We start from the raw sequence: 20,183 nt of genomic DNA, 5'->3' as shown, positions 1-20,183 counted from the left end.
CACAAGTACATTCAATTGGAATAACAGAATTGCATAATGCTGAAATAAAGCAACTTAATCATGTGGAAATCCTTTCCATGATTTTTTTATGTTCGTTCAAAGAGTTATTTTTTTGAGTGCCGCCGCTGCCTTATTTGAAATATATTATAAATATCCATATATTTTTGGGGTGCCTGTAAAGCATGTTCCAGAAGTTACAGCCATAGCGACTTACTCTGGGCACTCAGACCAGCAGCTGCCCTGAAACAGATAGAGCTGGTAAGTGTCCGTCTTACAGCTCACACACTCGTCTCTGCTCTCGCAGGCCTCACAGTTAGCAGAACACCTCTCACATAGCAGACTGGAGCTGTTTCCAAAGAAACCCAGAGGACAGCGGTCTACACAGGCAGACTCCTGCTCCAACATGTATCCTAGCAAACAAGACTGCTATTAGAATGGTTAAGAAAAGCAAACAGAGACCAATTATCCAGGAAGTTATCTTATTTATTCAGCAAGTTCTTTCCTTTAAAGCATAAACCCATTAAAAGGAAATGTTTACAGTCTGTTTATCAAGTGGGAGGGAAAGGAAAGCTGACCTATACGTTACCAGTAGCACAGGAGATGCAGTTCTGAGCCTTGGGTCCGTAACATGTCAGGCAGGATCCATCACAGTAACGACAAGTGCGACTTTCCCCTTTGGAGTAAGAAAAAAAAAAAAAACATGGTTATTGTATCTAAACTATTAGTTTTGCTTGATTTACTACATGGATTTTACTCAAATTTAAACTAAAATGAATGAAAACTGAAAATCTAAAAATAAAAGCTTGTTCAAAATATTAGGCCTTTACTATAATACTATAATAATAACACTTATAATATAAATACTATAATAGATAAAATAAATAAATAAATAAAAACAACACTGACGAGGATTCTCTTAAAATGTAAAGGCAGCTGTATATTTTCATGTATACAGCTCACATTCTGCTTAATAAAAATATTAAATATGACAAAATTAAATAATTGGGTTACACTTTATTTTAAGGTGTCATTGTTTCACTGTAAGTGCTTTCATTTACGTACTAAGTAATATTAATTAACTACATGTACTTACTATAGGGTTAGGTTATGCATATAATTTATAGTTATTGCTATAATAACTATAGTAACGTACAAGTACACTGTAAAATAAAGTGTTACTAATAATTGGATCTTTATTGTCATTGAATGAAGGCCAAAGCAAATTAACACAACCCCCATTTTATACTGTTGAAAAATATTAAGGATTTGAGGATTTTCAAACATGAAACCTTAATTTCAACTTTAAATTAAAAAAAAAGTGTAAACATTTTTAATATTATCAAAAAAAAAAAAAAATCTGTGCTAAACAGTTTGTGAATTCCTGCTGAACCATAGGGCAGCATTTCAAGTGTAGTACTACCAACAGACTCTCACCATCAACATATTGGCCTTCCGGGCAGCTGATCACCGGGCACTTCCCGTAAACTGGGCGGCTCCAGCCACTGCATCTGTTGCAGTCTCTCACTCCAGGGCCGTGGCATGTCAGACAGGAGCTGTGACAGGGCTGACAGCGCCACCCTCTGGTGTCTTTAAATGTGTCTGCTGGGCACTCCTTCACACAGGTGCCATCTGACAGGTCGAATGCAAAAAGATGTAAATTTACGTCCAAAGACTTACCCTGAGAATTGTTTATCCTCTTATTTTTAGTGTACTCTTGAATTAGTGTTGTGATTTTCATAGTAGTTTACACAGCTATGAACAATATGTACTGCATTCACTTGTAACATATTCAAAGGTTTGGGATCAGTACGTTTTTATTTATCTATTGAAATAAATTAATACTTTTAATCAAGATGCATTAAATTGATCAAAGTGACAGTAAATGATGTATAATGTGAGATTTCTAATTCAAATAAATGCTGTTTCTTTAAAAAAAAAAAAGAATAACAACTGTTTTTAACATTGATAATAAAAAGAAATGTGACACGTTTCACGATATTACAGTATTTTTGAACAAATAAAATGCAGCCTAGGTGAGCATAAGAGACTTCTTTCAAAAACATTATAAAATCTTACTGGCCCCAAACTTTTGAACGGTTGCGGTTCACAGGTTATAAATTGCCAAGAGTCAGTTGTGTTGTGTTAAATAAATGTGAATTATTTCATATAATATTATTGTAGTAATAATAATAAAGTAAATGTTTGTAAATGTTTGGACTGATAGTGTATAATCACAAAAACAGACATGCAATGCTAGATCAGGCATTCTCAACCTTTTTCTTGTTGAACCATATTTACATGATAATTAAATAATTACGACTTGCTTCTGCTAAATGCTCAGAACATAAAATTAAAGGAAACATGCTGAGACCCCCTGCAGCAGATCTAGGCAGGTGGTGCTGGGGAGGAGGAGGGCTAGAATAAGAATACGTATAGCGCACAGTATTGGTGTATTCATTTGGATGCGTCGTGGTAATAAAGGGAAGTAATAATGAATTTATGTGAAATATATTGGCTGTCGAAGTTGAAACAACCAATCAGAATGCGAATAGAGTTTCATGGCTGAACTATTCATGTATGTATGTAAATTTGGTCGACCAATGGCAAAAGGGTAGTTTGGGAAACTTTTTTTTTTTTCCAGTTTTGTTTAGTGACATAAGTTTTGCAGAATTACTTCAACTTTAAATATTATATAAACATTTATATTTATCATACATTTAAATATTATTAAATATATTGCCATTTCTATGGCGATTTATATTAGCATTATTGACATAAAACCCTCCAGAGTTTCAATATACACTGAACAAAATTATGAACAGAACATTTTTGTTTCTGCCCCCATTTTTCATGAGCTGAACTCAAAGATATAAGACTTTTTCTATGTACAAAAAAGGCCTATTTCTCTCAAATATTGTTCACAAATCTGTCTAAATCTGTGTTAGTGAGCACTTCTCCTTTGCCGAGATAATCCATCATCCTCACAGGTGTGGCATATCAAGATGCTGATTAGACAGCATGATTATTGCACAGGTGTGCCTTAGGCTGGCCACAATAAAAAGCCACTCTAAAATGTGCAGTTTTATCACACAGCACAATGCCACAGATGTCGCAAGTTTTGAGGGAGCGTGCAATTGGCATGCTGACTGCAGGAATGTCCACCAGAGCAGTTGCCCGTGAATTGAATGTTCATTTCTCTACCATAAGCCGTATCCAAAGACGTTTGAGAGAATTTGGCAGTACATCCAACCAGCCTCACAACCGCAGAGCACGTGTAACCACACCAGCCCAGGACCTCCACATCCAGCATCTTCACCTCCAAGATCGTCTGAGACCAGCCACCTGGACAGCTGCTGAAACAATTGGTTTGCATAACCAAAGAATTTCTGCACTGTCAGAAACTGTCTCAGGGTCATCTCAGCTCATCTGCATGCTCGTCATCCTCATCGGGGTCTCGACATGACTGCAGTTCGTCGTCGTAACCGACTTGAGTGGGCAAATGCTCACATTCGATGGCGTCTGGCACTTTGGAGAGGTGTTCTCTTCATGGATGAATCCTGGTTTTCACTGTACAGGGCAGATGGCGTCGTGTGGGTGAACGGTTTGCTTATGTCAACGTTGTGGATCTAGTGGGGTGGGGTTATGGTATGGACATTCTTAAGTTATGGACAATGAACAAAGGTGCGTTTTATTGATGAAATTTTGAATGCACAGAGATACCGTGACGAGATCCTGAGGCCCATTGTTGTGCCATTCATCCATGACCATCACCTCATGTTACAGCATGATAATGCACTGCCCCATGTTGCAAGGATCTGTACACAATTCCTGGAAGCTGAAAACATTCCAGTTCTTGCATGGCCAGCATACTCACCGGACATGTCACCCATTGAGCATGTTTGGGATGCTCTGGATCAGCGTATATGACAGCGTGTTCCAGTTCCTGCCAATATCCAGCAGCTTCGCCTAGCCATTGAAGAGGAGAGGACCGACATTCCACAGGCCACAATCGATAACCTGATCAACTCTATGCGAAGGAGATTTCACGAGTGCACACTTACAAATAAGTCAGGTAAATTAATTGGTAAACGTATTTGGCGTGCTGTCCGGGAAGAGGGCTCTGAGCTCTGTAATCTGCCCGAACACAGAGTACCCCCCCTTGGGTGAGTTTGACTGTGATCATATATACTCATGCCGATTGGGTAGATATGTTGATTACAGATTGTTGACAGCTGGTTGAGATGACGTAATCAGATGACGTAATGATTGTGTAGCTTATTTGACTTGTTCCTAGCCTGACGTGGTCATACTCAATTCTAGTCAGAATATGAGTCTGATACTGCTCCATTGGGCTTTGATTATGGGGGCATATTTCAACCGATCCAGGAAAGACCTCAATTGGATAGACCTACAACCAATCAGAGCTACAGAGTAAGTGACATATGTTGAGCGACGCATATTTGTCAACAGAACTCTTCTTAGCGACCATCGGGGCCAGCTGATAAATCAAACTTTTGTCGAATCCCGTAGGAAGGACGGCAAAGACATCTTTCCCATCGACAAATGCCTTAATCGCGGTCCTTTGTTCCTCTTTTAAAATTAATGCGCTGTCGATATCTTCTATAACGGACGCGATGGCGGAATCTACACATCTCAGTTCTTCAACAGCCATCATTGTTGTAAACTAATTGACCTTTTGCAAAGACTCGTCCCCCTTAGTTACTGTTGCTTTGTCCGACAAGCCATGGCGCTGTCACGCCACACAGAGTGGAAAATATATCGCGGAGCAAAGAGGAAACTGACAACACGTCGACAGACGAGACAGAGCAGGTTACTTATGATATTAAACAAAGTCCCAGCTTTCAAACTGTGTAGTTATTAAAAAAAATTTAAAAAAACAATAAAAACCGTTTTGTGGCTCTTTAATGTGTTGTGACCATGATCGTGACAGATTGCTGTAGCGCCTCAGCTCAAGAGGCTCGTAAACCGATAATCTCTTCCTACGAGTCCATTTATAGCATCAAATAAACATGAATGAACATGAGAATGAATGTTATTTCAAACGTGGAAAGACGTCAATATGCACAATTTTTCAAGTTTAACTCCACCGATGTTAATCTTCTAACTCCTGACTGCTTTGTCGGACAAAATAGCGGATGCGGCGTTCTGATTGGTTAGATCGCTTGTCAATCAAACTCCCCAAGCGCTCTTTGATGACGTGGCTGATTACGTTTCTGGTGATAATCTGTCAATCATCGCCCTGACAATGTGATTGGTCCGAACAGTTTCTGTTTGGGCATAATTACTCCTCTACGGATCGAGTCCAGACCGAACTCCCCGACCTCAAAATGTTGTGGGCGGGGGTAAGTTCGGCTGGCATCCAGGCTAACTTGTTCCTCCTGAACTACGTTAATAAGAAATAATGTGTTGCACTGTGTGAGGCAAATGGTGGTCAAACCAGATACTGACTGGTCTTCGGACACCTGTGCAATAATCATGCTGTCTAATCAGCATCTTGATATGCCACACCTGTGAGGATGATGGATTATCTCGGCAAAGGAGAAGTGCTCACTAACACAGATTTAGACAGATTTGTGAACAATATTTGAGAGAAATAGGCCTTTTGTGTACATAGAAAAAGTATTTGAGCTCATGAAAAATGGGGGCAAAAACAAAAGTGTTGCGTTATAATTTTGTTCAGTGTAAGTGACTGTAGTTTCAAGCCTCTGGTGTTTCACCATTGGATAATCAAAAACAGCTTTAACATAGTATCAATTTAAATGATAGATTTCATTTCTAAACATTATACAATAATGAACGCTTTATAGGCTAAACTTAACCAGCCAAAGTAATGTGACTGAAACAGCTATGGATATCAGACAGGAAAATGAAAGCAAACTAAAGTAGAGTACGCACTGTTCAGGAAGTGTCCGCTCTGGCAAGCGAGACACATGGCATCGCTCCGGCAGTCCACACATGGCTCCAGGCAGCTGATACACAGTCCTCTACCCCGGTCCTCATAGGTCCTCTGGGGACAGTGCTGACGACACTGGTGTCTGTATCTTTATGGATAGATAAACAAAAAAGGTTTGTCGCATATTGACTGCATTGTTTTAAAGGTGAGTAGGCCTTCAACATAATGTTTGAGGGCTGTTGTAGAATAAGTATGCTTAGATAAGCCCTTTTAGAATTTTGAAGCTATTTAAGCTTTTTTTCTGTCAGATAATTCCCTAAACACAGCGATTCGCACGGCCTTGCGAAAAAAAAATTTTTACAAAAACAGAATAAAACTTTAACTAAAATTAAAGTGAAGAAGAATATAGAAATAAAAACAATACTAGTATCTCAATGATACTAAAATAACAATGGTTCGTGCTGAAAAAGAATGCCCTCCAGCATTTTTTCTATGCAATATCCAAAAAAAAAAAAAAGATGAAAATCCAATTAATTCCTGGACGTGCATCAAAAAAGGCAAGTGACTGAATAATCTGCTCAGAGAGAAAAACAAAAACGCTTTGTCTGGTGCACTAAATCACAGGTAATTTATTACATTTAATAAAAGCACCCCACAGTAGTGTCATTTTTTTTTTTTTTTTTTTAATTTCTGTTTTGCACCAATTTAAATTTCTTTCTCTTTAAAACATGCTACCATCGCCGTTTCATCTGTAACTTTTTTTTTTCTTTTCATTTTTCGAAACTTTGGAAACAAAGCTAATGATTGAATTTACTGTAAATTCAACACAGTGGTAAATTTGTGAATTGAGCTGCTGGTTAAACTGTATGGTGTGTGAATATGAAATAAGTTTTTGCACCATTAAAATAATGAGCACAAAACTCTTTATATTGCCTCAGTATCAATTGGAACAAAATCAATACCCATATATCTCTTGGACCTGTTTGAAAAACTTGCTTACAAAGACTTTGGAGCAGCTTCATAGCAGCAACTGTCTTTGTAGACTTACTTTTGAATCAAAGGAGCACTCTGATTCATAAGCTCCACCTTCAGGGTGAGGGATACAGTATAATGAAGGTTGAGACTAAGGGAGCCCGGGGCAGTTTGTTTCAGTGCTTTGACAGAGGGAGACTGGGTGAAGAGTAACCAGAGAACACTAACCACACCAGAGAAATGAACACCATCCCAAAAACCACAACACACCTGCCTTTGGCAGTGTTGCTGGAATTATTCAGCCATCAAACCTTCAAATCAACCTTTCGGCAATAGACCTCTGATAAATGAAAACATCAGAATGAAAGATCATCTAGAGGGCATTTAATTAAAAGTCTTCTGTCATAATTCTATCATGATTCTTAAAGGTACAATTTGTGATATTTTTTTTCCGCTAGAGGTCGCTAGAAGCCTATTCAAAACAAAGGCCTAGTTTGATGACGTAAAGTTTTAGAGTGGAAACTTGGGACATGTAGTCTCCATCTCAACGGACGGTGCAAAAGAATAGGGATTGGAGTCTGGAAGAACTCATGTTCGTGGATGCGATTATTAACGTTACTGTAGTATGAAGCAGAGCAGGACCGAGTGTTGCGGGAGCTGAACGAGGAGCTGGAGCGATTGATCAACACACGCCTCACGAGCAGCGGGACTTTTATTATGACACAGTCGCCGGCGCCGCTTCCACTTTTCCGGTCATGAGTTTACGGGAGCTGTCCTTGTCGACAGAACCAGCGGCAGATGGTAAACAGTAATTATGTTCCATAAATAATTAACACAATCCACCATAAAACGTGCAAGAAGTAAATAAGGAACTGCTTGAAGCAAGCTAGTGGTTTGCTGGACGCTAGACTCTACTTCCGCATTTGTCCACGGCACTGTTGTCATGTGGTTTCTACGTCAGTAAAGGCGGTAACTAGGCTTGTGACGGTATCAAATTTTCATGTTGCAATTAATTGATGAAGCTTTTATCACGGTATACGGTATTATCACGGTATTAAAATAAGTTGCAAAACCATTTTTGTCATAGTTTAACAGGTTTAAGAACTCTTTTTGTAATCAAACAAAAACAACTCTGACTGAAATTTTCAAACAGATTAAAATGCAAAAGAAGGCTATAAAGACCAACAGATAACACTTTACTCTGTTTAATGCATTAACTAAGATTGAGCAATAGCTATATTTGTTACAGAAAGTGTTATTTTTTGTGAATGTTAGTTTAGAAACAACTGATCATTGTTAGTTTTATCTCAGGTCCATTAAATAAGTTCTTTTGATTTTAGTAATGTTATTAAATGGTAACTAAGAAATTAACATTAATTAATAATAATTAATATTTTATAAGTATTTTTATTGTCAGTTTAGTGATAATGAATTAACATGTTAACTAATGAAGCTGTATGTTTTCAAAGTTTTACTGAACAATAACAAATAATCAGCACATTTCTAATCATTGGGGCATGTTGTAGTCCAGATTAAAATAAAAGGATATTTATTTTCAAACCTAAACATTTTTATAAGTCTTTTGTAAGTATTTGGTGCTGTGATGAACAACACTGAGATTACAAAAAAATGAATGGCTGTTTGAAGCATTTTAAAAACTTCACTAGCGCAGTTACTTTGCACGGTTTCCGTGGTAACCGCTGCACGCTGCTGTTCCATCAGCGCCCTCTGCTGTCAGAGAGTGAACGTGCACTTTCATTCAGCGCGTCTCCTTCACTGGTTCCGCCATGTGCTTCTCGTGCACTTTGGGATTGTTTACATCTGAGCGCGAGTCCTTTTGACTTACAATACAGCGGTGTTGTGCATTTTATACGATTGATGGGTAAAGTATTCTTAATTGCCTTATAAAAAATTAATAATTGGTAATAAATTATTATTTACGGTATTCTGAAGTGCCAACGATTACAATATCGTGCATATTCATTATCGCGATTTATCGCATTACCGAATATCGGCACAAGTCTAGCGGTAACAAAGGTAACTGCGTCATTGACAGGCGACTGCACTGCCCCATGTCACTGTTTAGAATGGGAATTTTCTCATGATTTACAAGTAGTTGAAAACATTAGAGATATTGTTAGTAATCAGCTGGACAAAATATATAACACTAACCTAGTGGTTTTTGGATATTTTACTGCAAAAATTTTACAAATTGTACCTTTAAATCTGTTGTATAGACCATTTGGGAAGAACATAATCTTCAAGTTGACCAATCAATCTTCTGATTTATTGCATGCACAGCAGCTAGAAATGTGACATTGAAGACTAGAGTAATGATGCTGAAAATTCAGCTCAGCATTACAGGAATAAATTATATTGAAAAATGTATTAAAAAGAAAATGTTTATTTTGAATAGCAATAATATTTCATAATATAACTGTTCATCATCAAGTAAATGCTTGCAACTCACAATTTTATAACTTGCAATTCTGATTTTATATCACGTAAATCTTTATAACTCGTAATTCTGACTTTATAACTCACAATTTTGACTTTATATCATGTAAATCTGACTTTATATAATGTAAATCTAACTTTATAACTTGTAATTCTGACTTTATAACTCAATTCTGACTTTATATCACGTAATTCTGACTTTATAACTCACAATTCTGACTTTATATCACACAATTCTAACTTTATATCACGTAAATCTGACTTTATAACTCGTAATTCTGACTTTTTACTTGCAATTCTGACTTTATATCACGTAAATCTGACTTAACTCGTAATTCTGACTTTATAACTCACAATTCTGACTTTATATCACGTAAATCTGACTTTATAATTCACAATTTTGACTTTATATCACGTAAATCTGACTTTATAACTCGTAATTCTGACTTTATAACTCAATTCTGACTTTATATCACGTAATTCTGACTTTATAATTCACAATTTTGACTTTATATCATGTAAATCTGACTTTATAACTCACAATTTTGACTTTATATCACGCAAATCTGACTTTATAACTCATAGTTCTGACTTTATAACTCAATTTTGACTATATCACGTAAATCTGACTTTATAACTCGTAATTCTGACTTTATATCACGTAAATCTGACTTTATATCATGTAAATCTGACTTTATAACTCACAATTTTGACTTTATATCACGTAAATCTGACTTTATAACTCATAATTCTGACTTTATAACTCAATTTTGACTATATCACGTAAATCTGACTTTATAACTCGTAATTCTGACTTTATAACTCACAATTTTGACTTTATATCACGTAAATCTGACTTTATAACTCGTAATTCTGACTTTATAACTCACAATTTTGACTTTATATCACGTAAATCTGACTTTATAACTCAAAATTCTGACTTTTTTACTCGCAATTCTGACTATTACCTACAATTCTGACTTTATATCACGTAAATCTGACTTTAACTCGTAATTCTGACTTTATAACTCACAATTCTGGCTTTATATCATGTAAATCTGACTTTATAACTCGTAATTCTGACTTTATAACTCAATTCTGACTTTATATCACGTAAATCTGACTTTATAACTCGTAATTCTGACTTTATAACTCAATTCTGACTTTATATCACGTAAATCTGACTTTATAACTCATAATTCTGACTTTATAACTCAATTCTGACTTTATATCACGTAAATCTGACTTTATAACTCGTAATTCTGACTTTATAACTCACAATTCTGACATTATATCATGCAATTCTGACTTTATAACTCACAATTCTGACTTTATATCACGTAAATCTGACTTTATATCACACAATTCTGACTTTATATAACGTAATTCTGACTTTATATCACGCAATTCTGACTTTATAACTCGTAATTCTGACTTTATAACTCGTAATTCTGACTTTATAACTCGTTATTCTGACTTTATAACTCGCAATTCTGACTTTATATCATGCAATTCTGACTTTATAACTCACAATTGTGTGATTCTGAGAAAAAAGTCAGAATTGTGAGATATAAAATTGCAATTGTGTTTATATCTCACAGTTGTGACTTTTTTCCTCGTAATTGCGAGATATAAACACAATTGCCATTTATAAAGTCAGAACTGAATGATATAAAGTCAGAATTGTGAGATATAAACATGCAATTGTGAGGGGAAAAAAGTCCGAATTTTTTAATTGGATGAATGTGCAGAGTTGTAATCAGAGATTGGACAATGATTATAGGAAACTAAAATATAAACATTTTGCATTTTAGTCACTTTTTTGGTCATTTCATATTTTTTATGACTTTATCATTATTCTAAAATGTGGAAAATAGAAATAATAAAAAAAACTTTGTCTTCAAACATCTGACTGGTACTCCATGTATTAAAACTATAAAAGAGTCAAAATAAATCTTAACGTAAAGATAAACTGAATGAAGCTACATAAACCACATGTTTGTACTATGTTAAACACATATCTTATTCTAGTTAAGCAGTTGATAAGCATGACCGATCAAGTGCTCCGTCTGAGACACAGAGGTGCCTCACTTTGGAACTCAACACTTAAGCAAGATGTTTGAGCGGGACGGCGGACAACAGCTGCCATGGCAACAGTTCAAGCACAATGAAAGCATGAGGAATGTTCAGGGGGATTAACATTGCTCTTTTCCTCTCTGAGTGGACATTCATTAGTCAGGATTCTCGTACAAGACACTCCAACTTTCTGAGCAAAGAAAGTCCTTCAGCTTCAACCGAGTGAGGAGGAGATGGGCTCAAATTAGTGAGGAGAGAGAGAGAAGGACAGATTGAGTGAGTTGAGGGAAAAACTCATAAGAGGTGCCTCTATGTCGAGCAGCCTGGATCTCAGGTAACCGTGTGAGACTTGACTGAAAGTGAAATCTGATGCACACAATAGCTGGAGGCCATAACACAGGGAGAAACACACAATCAAACCTCTGTTCTCTTTAAATTATCCCTGCAAAATTCTCCAGAAAACTTCAACATAGCTTAAATTGCATAGCAGCAGAAATAAACAGACAAATATTTCTAAAAAATACAATAGAAACTTACAGGAAGTAGCCGTCTGTGCAGCTGTTGCAAACCTCCGGCTCATCTGTTGTGGACACAAAACAGGCAATGATTACACAGCCCTGAATCTTGAACTTTACCTAAAGCCTTTATGTACTGTATAATGCATTACAAAGATATTATAATATATTGTATCTTTTCATTAAAAAAAATTGTAAGCAAATATATTTGCAAATTTCCATCATGTCTATTTTTTTCAGAAAATAAGAATGCATATTTTTCAGATTACCTATATGTATCAGCTTTAATGCACTTTTAAAAATAAAATGTCAAAAGTTTCAGTCTGCAAAGGAGTGGAAAAATATGTTCAAATATTAATATCAAAGAACTTTACTTAAAGTTTATAAATTAATAAAAAACCTTTTCCCCACAAAATCTGTAATTCTTTTTTTAAGCCCTTAGTTCCCTTTGTTCAGTGTTCGGTTTCGTCTATGTTTTACATGGTTGTGCTATTCTGTTTTCTGTTGATCTCCTGCGTTACCTTTTTAGGATAAATGATTAAAGACTGTTTTTGTTTATCTCCTTTATTATTGTGTGCTCATTGCAACACGTTGCTGACTGAAAACTGAATCTAGATTAGATTACTACGGCAATTCAATATGGATTTAATTGCCGTGCACCAGCTTTCTCCTTACTGGAGCAAGGAGAACACTTCCTCAAGGACCACACGATAAATTTTTTAGATCTGACATGCCTCATTCACTATCCAGACCACTCAATCTGCATATTTTTCTACACCAGCCTCAGCAAGTGGTCCAAGGCACACATGCAAGTGGATAGTCCTCAGGGGAATGTTGCCACCTATGTGGAGTGGGAGCTGGTGAGGATGTTCATTCACTTCATTCAGAGCCTAGCAAGCCACTAACCAAGCCCATCAAGGACAGGATGCCAGAGCCCAACACAAACACAGAGCCCAAGCCCACCTTGATGCTAGATCCGATGCCTGAGGCCAACAATTCCCCAGAGCCAGAGCCCAACGAAGTTCTGACCAAGTGCATGGGCTGGCAAAATCATTCATTCCTGTTGTTGTCCTCATGGAGTTTGAGGGAATGGACAGGAGCCCCACCCTTACTCCTGTGAGATTTGCAGGGTCTCTGTAACTTTATTTGTAACTTCATTTATTTTCCTGTCGCCACTGGTCTCACTCAGCTCCGAGTCTCCTGAATCTCTGCTGGTCCTGCACAGCTCCAAGTCTCCTGCTTCGTTGGTCAATACAACTTTCGGTATAGGTCCCAGCCTCCCTCTCCTGCCTCCGCTGCCTATGCTAGCCACTTCCTTGGCCCAACCTCTGCTAGCTCCCATCAGGCTCCTCCTCTGTTGGTTCCACCCTGGTGCTTGGATCCATCTCGGGTCTTCCAGTCTCCAGCTCCGCATTGGCAAGTGGTCCCCCTGGCTCCGCCTTGGGTTGCTGAGCTCGTCGCTCCACCTCAGCCCATTGACCAGTCAGCTCCACCTTGGCTCCACCTGGAACCGTCATTTATTCCACCGGGCTCCCTTGTTGTTACACTGCCTACGCCACAGACTTCCAGGCTTTCAGCAGCGCCTCGTCCCTCCATCCCTTTGTCTCTGTCGGGCTCCTCCTTCCCTTCAGCTCCGCCTTGGTCCTCAGTCCCACCGGCTCTGCCTACGTCTTCAGGAACCTTGGCTCCACTTTGGCTGCTTATCATTACGGCTCCAACTTGGCCTCCAGGACCTACGGTGTTGCCCACTCTCTGTGTCTCCTCAGCTCTGCTTGTGTCTCCAACTATCCTGGTGGCCGGTCTTCTGACTCCACCCTGGGTCCTCCCACATTCGGTTCCGCTGTGGGCCTTTATTATCTCCCCCCCTGGAACCTTCCTCCATCGCCTCCTCCATGGTGGTTTCCTCTGTCAGCCCCTCATTGGTCCCTAGCTCCACAACCTCCTTCAGAGCCCCCACCCTCCCTCCTCTATTGTACTCTCTAATCAGTGGATTAATGATTAAAGACTGTTTTTGTTTATCTCCTTTGTCATTGTGTGCTCATTGCAACCCGTTGTCTCTTTTTTTCTGTTTTTACAGAAATTACATAATATTGCATTATTGAAATTATGAAACATAAAATACTATACACATAGCCATTAAAAGTGTGCGTTACTTACCTGTGGAACATGTTTTACAGCCGATACCGCAGTCTATACATTCTCGCGTATCCGGGTCCTGAACCTGACCTGTTCAAGCAAATGTCTGAGTGTCAGACTTTTTGTATATGAATGTTACATGATTACTTAGAAGTCATATAATAGCTAGTTCTTGTCCTCAAATTTGATTCCAATTCCAGTTTGTTTTCATTCATTTGATTCGTTTAAACTGAGAGATGTTTGTTGCGATGTGTAAAACAAAACAGTACAGGTGATTAATCACAGTACATTAAGATAATTGTTTTATATGACACACTCTTTGAATATGTTTAAATATGCAAATCAGGCATGATCTAATTAAATGGAACTTCTGCATGTTGGAACGCTGTATTAGAATTAACTATTAGTTTTATTAAAAGATAAACTTACCAACTCCACACAGGACTGTCAGACAGATGCCACTTTTAAGGTTGTATCCTTCTCTGCACTTGGCACACACGTTGGCATCAGCACAGATCTCACAATTAGGCATACATGGAAGGCAGGTGTACTCGTCTCGGTCCGGATAAAACTCTCGTGGGCAGTGTAGTCTGCAGTGACCCTGATACAGAAAACGCTCTTTCCCCTCCTCATCTGCAATGACCCACAAAATTCATTAAACATGACATGGGGATATGTATATATTATATACACTGCTCAAAAAAAATTAAAGGAACACTTTTTAACCAGAGAATAGCATCAAGTCAGTTAAACCCCTGGGATACTGTTCTGGGGTCTCATTTATAAAGCGTGCGTACGCACAAAACGGGGCTGGAAACGTGCGTACGCCAGTTCCCGCGCAAAGGTTGTGATCTATAAAAACAAACTTGACGGGAGAATGTGCGCACCTTTAAGCAAACTTTGAGCCGTGCGTACGCACATTCTGGAGACAAAAGTGATATGAATTGAGATAGTAGATGTGCTACTTTCGATCACTTTTCCAGTGTCACGCTGTTTTATGACAGCGAGAAACGCTGGAAGCACAATAATTCCTCTTTAAACTAAACTGCAGATGTTATGACAAAATATTTTTTTCGAGAATGACGATCAGTGATGCACACTTAACTGAGATATTATGGAAGACACTGCTGGATTCGGTGGTCAATAGGTCCGTTGTCCAGTTTGAATAGGTCCAATGATAATATCTTACTGTACAACCACAGCTGCATGTTCGTGTGAAGGATCTTCAAATAATTACCATTTGAAGGATATCATTTGAGGAAAACGGTAAGATTTGCATGTTTTCTTTTTTAAAATACTTTGTTAGTGACGTGCCGAGTCAGACAATTGTATTTACACTGCAATAAATAAGTAGTCCGATCTGTTTCCACTAAAAATAGCCTATACATTTCCTTAAAGATATGTTCACCTCATCAGCAAAACTGCATAAATTTGATTTGAATTGTTTAAAACTATTAAAATACTATCTGGCCAGTGGAAATGAATGAATCAACTCTATCCTAAAACCTTTATCTGAAGTATTTTATACAATTTTGTTTTTATGGATATTTTGATATATTTATTCTAAAACATAAAGAGGATATTGGACGATCTTTATCAATATAATGTGTGGCACAAATGGCAATTATAGTCCATATCTAATATTTTCCAATGTCTTGTACCTTTGACGGTGTTAACCCTGGTGTCACGTGGTTGGGAACGTGTATGGAAATGATATGCAGATGAGGTTATGCATAGTAAAACTAGGCGTCGTAAGCTCCATATATGGTTATTTCGGGGAGGAGGCAGGGTGGAGATGGACGTACGCACTATCTTCCGCTGACTGGGATTTATAAAGGGATTTGTGCGCCGGTTCTGGCGTACATGGTTTTATAAATCTGATTTTTTTGTGCGTACGCAGAATCTAGCTTTTGCGCGTACGTACACTTTTAGTAAGGATCCTACGCACAGTTTTATAAATGAGACCCCTGGTCAGCAGGGACGTGGGAACTATATTGTAAGAGGGGGGGCGGGATTTTTTTTTGGGGGGGGGGGGGGGGGGGGGTAATGCACGTTACGTCGCCGTCGACCGTTACGACTGCGGTCACTCCCACTGAGTGGCGAAAGACTGAAGGGGCTCGCACACCGGCCGCTCAGCGCCGCGACACGTCTTTCAAACTAATTTCAAATTCGAATGCATTGTTTTCTATTGTTTTCTGAGACGTAGCTAGGCGCCGCGGACAGGTGCCGAATGTCGCGTACACTCATAGAAAACAAAGCGTTCGAATTTGAAAGACGTGGCGCGGCGCTGAGCTTCGTGTCCGGTGAATGCTGCGTTAACCAGCATTGGTTTTCAGCGTGAATGTCGCGAAAAAAACACAAAACACATCCAAAACGGGAAAGAGCTTTGTGATTGACTGTACTTAGATTTGGCACAAAATCTGAGGTATACATTTAAAACTGCAGAACAGGGAAAAAAGCAAATGGATCGCTGTAATTCACAGAAACAGCTAGACCTCAGGCAGAGAAACATGGATTTGCAGTTATCATTTTGTGTCAAAATGTTGGATTTTGAGGTAAAATCATACCGTATTGTATTGTTATATTATGTTGACAATTCATCAATTAAATATTTACCATCTTATATTCTGCATAATTGGGTGTTTTTCAATAAACAACACTGACAAAACCTATATACTATAAAACTATTTATGTTTTAGGGCTGGACAATATGACGAAATAACATTGATATAAGTGATTACGCGGATTTAAACCTACCGATATTGTAGCAATATAAATAATCACAGGCAGCAGGGACGTGCACAGGAATTTTGAGGGGCAGTTGCTCTGACCTAAAAAAAGCCCCCCCCCCCAAAAAAAACAAAACAAACAAAAAAAAAAAACACACGGTCTATATGGTATAAGCGGAATAATTGACTCCGCTTCGAGTCGTGACCGAATCACCACCTCAGGTGTGCATTATTTTTCTAATGATTCAACGGCCCCTTACTTGAATCACAGCTTAAATAGTGTTTTGACATCGCCAACCCAAGTGCATTTTACCTCAAACTTGCGTCTAGTTAACTAGCAATCGCTTCTCGGGTCGACATTAACACACTGACAAAATTATATTCAGAATTAAAAATATTTTTATACCACTTTTTAATGTGTGATTGTGTAAAGGTTTTCACGAGATACCAACCTTTCGCGAACTTGCTTCCAACACTCGTTCTCATGGAGGCGCGGTGTGCACGGAGGGGAGGGGCTGTGCGCGCGCGAGTATGTGAGAGAGACGCGTGAGTGAGAGACGCAGGGAAATGAAATGCAGCTGAACGTTTGCTCTATGAAAGACATGACAAAGATGAAAACTAAGGACATTTAATCTATAATTTTATTTTATTTTAGTTAGTTTTGCCAAACACACATTACAGTTTTGGTTAGTTATCGTTTTTTTGTAATGCCTCGTTTTTATTTTTATTTCAGTTAACGACGATGTTTTTTCCCACCTAGTTTTCGTTCGTTTTCGTTAACGATTATAACCTTACTCACCTTTCCGACAATGTTAAGTCGTCTCACCCGACAACCGCGACAATCTCCTTCTAGTACCGCTCATGCAGGCTCAGCTCAGGTGCCGGTCGCGTGCAGCGCTGCAGCCAAGTAAACAGAGTTTGCCCTTCCCCTACTGACTTTCACTTTCGGACGGGTGCCCGAATATGGAAGTGAATGAGGCTTTGCGATTTTTTATTTTTTATCTAGGCCTACGTGAAATTCTGCATCCATTGTACGATTTTTTTTTTTTTTTCCACCTCTGAAGGGCAACGTAAGTCGAGAAGGGCATATGGGCAGTTGCCCAGGCAACCTGAGCAACCCCCCTGTGCACGTCCCTGACAGGCAGATTTGCTTTAGGTATTTCCCAGCCGTCGAAATCAGGCACATATAAATGTCAGGAAACACGACTCCAGGCTGCATGTCAATATCTATGGATTAGGTTTATTTGACAAGTTGTAAGGAACACTTTCGAGTCCAACCTTTAGTGTAATTCGCGTTTTCGCAGTTTCCTCTATTAAATCCAGTCATGCAGCAGGTTCTTTTGCCACTCAGTCCAGCTGAGGGAGCGCGCTTTCGGCGGGAAAGTGATGTCGGTGCATACCCTCTATAATTTTATGACACAAAATTTTGAAATGTAGGCTTAAATCAAACACATTTTAATTCAGATTCTGTGTATATATATATATATATATATATATAAAACGGAAAACAAAAACAACAAAAAAAAAAACAGCTGGCTGACCCCTAGAGGGGTGGGGGGGCCAGCGGAAGATTGTGCGTACGTCCATCTCCACCCTGTCTCCTCCCCGACATCACCATATATGGAGCTTATGACGCCTAGTTTTACTATGCATAACCTCATCTGCATATCATTTCCATACATATTCCCATCCACGTGACATCCACGGTTAACACCGTCAAAGGTACAAGACATTGGAAAATATTAGATATGGACTATAAATGCCATTTGTGCCACACATTATATTGATAAAGATCATCCAATATCCTCTTTATGTTTTAGAATAAATATATCAAAATATCCATAAAACAAAATTGTATAAAATACTTCAGATAAAGGTTTTAGGATAGAGTTGATTCATTCATTTCCATTGGCCAGATAGTATTTTAATAGTTTTAAACAATTCAAATCAAATTTATGCAGTTTTGCTGATGAGGTGAACATATCTTTTAGGAAGTTTATAGGCTATTTTTAGTGGAAACAGATCGGACTACTTATTTATTGCAGTGTAAATACAATTGTCTGACTCAGCGCGTCACTGACAAAGTATTTTAAAAAGAAAACATGCAAATCTTACCGTTCTCTTCAAATTATATCCTTCAAATACAGTGGTAACTGTTTAAAGATCCTTCACACAACATCAACACCTCCTGCAGCTGTGGCTGTACAGTAAGATATTATCATTGGACCTATTCAAACTGGACAACGGACCGTTCGACCACCGAATCCAGCAGTGTCTTCCATAATATCTAAGTTAAGCGTGCATCACTGATCGTCATTCTCAAAAAAATATTTTGTCATAACATCTGCAGTTTAGTTTAAAGAGGAATTATTGTGCTTCCAGCGCTCCTTGCTGTCATTAAAACAGCGTGACACTGGAAAAGTGATCGAAAGTAGCACATCTACTATCTCAATTCATATCACTTTTGTCTCCAGAATGTGCGTACGCACGGCTCAAAGTTTGCTTAAAGGTGCACACATTCTTCCGTCAAGTTTGTTTTTATAGATCACAACCAACTGGCGTACGCACGTTTCCAGACCCATTTTGTGCGTACGCACGCTTTATAAATGAGACCCCTGGACAGCATCGTAGAAGGTCCTTAACCCATCAGCAGGACCGGGATCTGCTCCTTTGTGCAAGGAGGAACAGAATGAGCACTGCCAGAGCCCTACAAAATGACCTCCAGCAGGCCACTGGTGTGAATGTCTCTGACCAAACAATCAGACTTCATGAGGGTGGCCTGAGGGCCCGGCACTGTGGAGCTCGATTGGCATTTGCCATTGAACACCAGAATTTGCAGAACCGCCACTAGTGCCCTGTCCTTTTCACAGATGAGAGTAGGTTCACCCTGAGCACATGAGACAGACGTAAAAGGGTCTAGTGAAGCTGTGGAGAATGTTATGCTGCCTGTAACATCGTTCAGCATGACCGGTTTGGTGGTGCGTCAGTGATGGTCTGGGGAGGCATATCCATGGATGGACACACAGACCTCTACAGGCTAGACAATAGCACCCTGACTGCCGTTAGGTATCAGGATGAAATCCTTGGACCCACTGTCAGACCCAACACTGGTGCAGTTGGTCCTGGGTTCCTCCTGCATGACAATGCTCGGCCTCATGTGGCGAGAGTATGCAGGCAGTTCCTGGAGGATGAAGGAATTGACACCATTGAATGGTCCCCACGCTCGCCTAACCTAAATCCAATAGACCACCTCTGGTGTTCCAATAGAACATTATGCCAGGTTGCACCTCAGACTGTCCAGGAGCTCAGTGATGCCCTGGTCCTGACGTTGTCAGGCATGTATACAAGCATGTGGGGGCCATACAAACTACTGAGTACAATTTT

At 38.8% G+C, this 20,183-nt stretch overlaps 1 protein-coding gene across 2 annotated transcripts in view; it reads right to left on the bottom strand.

Annotated features, from left to right (window-relative positions):
* The window catches only part of LOC137015039 (proprotein convertase subtilisin/kexin type 5), a 56,117-nt gene that overhangs the window by 32,880 nt on the left and 3,054 nt on the right, over positions 1-20,183 (bottom strand). For both annotated transcript variants that reach the window (XM_067379687.1, XM_067379688.1), the window contains exons 2-8: positions 14,500-14,703; positions 14,092-14,160; positions 11,957-11,999; positions 5,917-6,062; positions 1,435-1,629; positions 587-673; positions 215-410 (exon numbers count right to left, since the gene is read on the bottom strand). In XM_067379687.1, the coding sequence (XP_067235788.1) occupies positions 215-410; positions 587-673; positions 1,435-1,629; positions 5,917-6,062; positions 11,957-11,999; positions 14,092-14,160; positions 14,500-14,703 (940 nt within the window). The remainder of the gene's footprint in view (positions 1-214; positions 411-586; positions 674-1,434; positions 1,630-5,916; positions 6,063-11,956; positions 12,000-14,091; positions 14,161-14,499; positions 14,704-20,183) is intronic.

The sequence above is a fragment of the Chanodichthys erythropterus genome, chromosome 24, assembly GCF_024489055.1.
Source record: "Chanodichthys erythropterus isolate Z2021 chromosome 24, ASM2448905v1, whole genome shotgun sequence".
Classification (NCBI taxonomy): Eukaryota; Metazoa; Chordata; class Actinopteri; order Cypriniformes; family Xenocyprididae; genus Chanodichthys; species Chanodichthys erythropterus.
The sequence above is the reverse complement of the archived record's forward strand: the minus strand, read 5'-3'. Positions and strand labels throughout refer to the sequence as shown.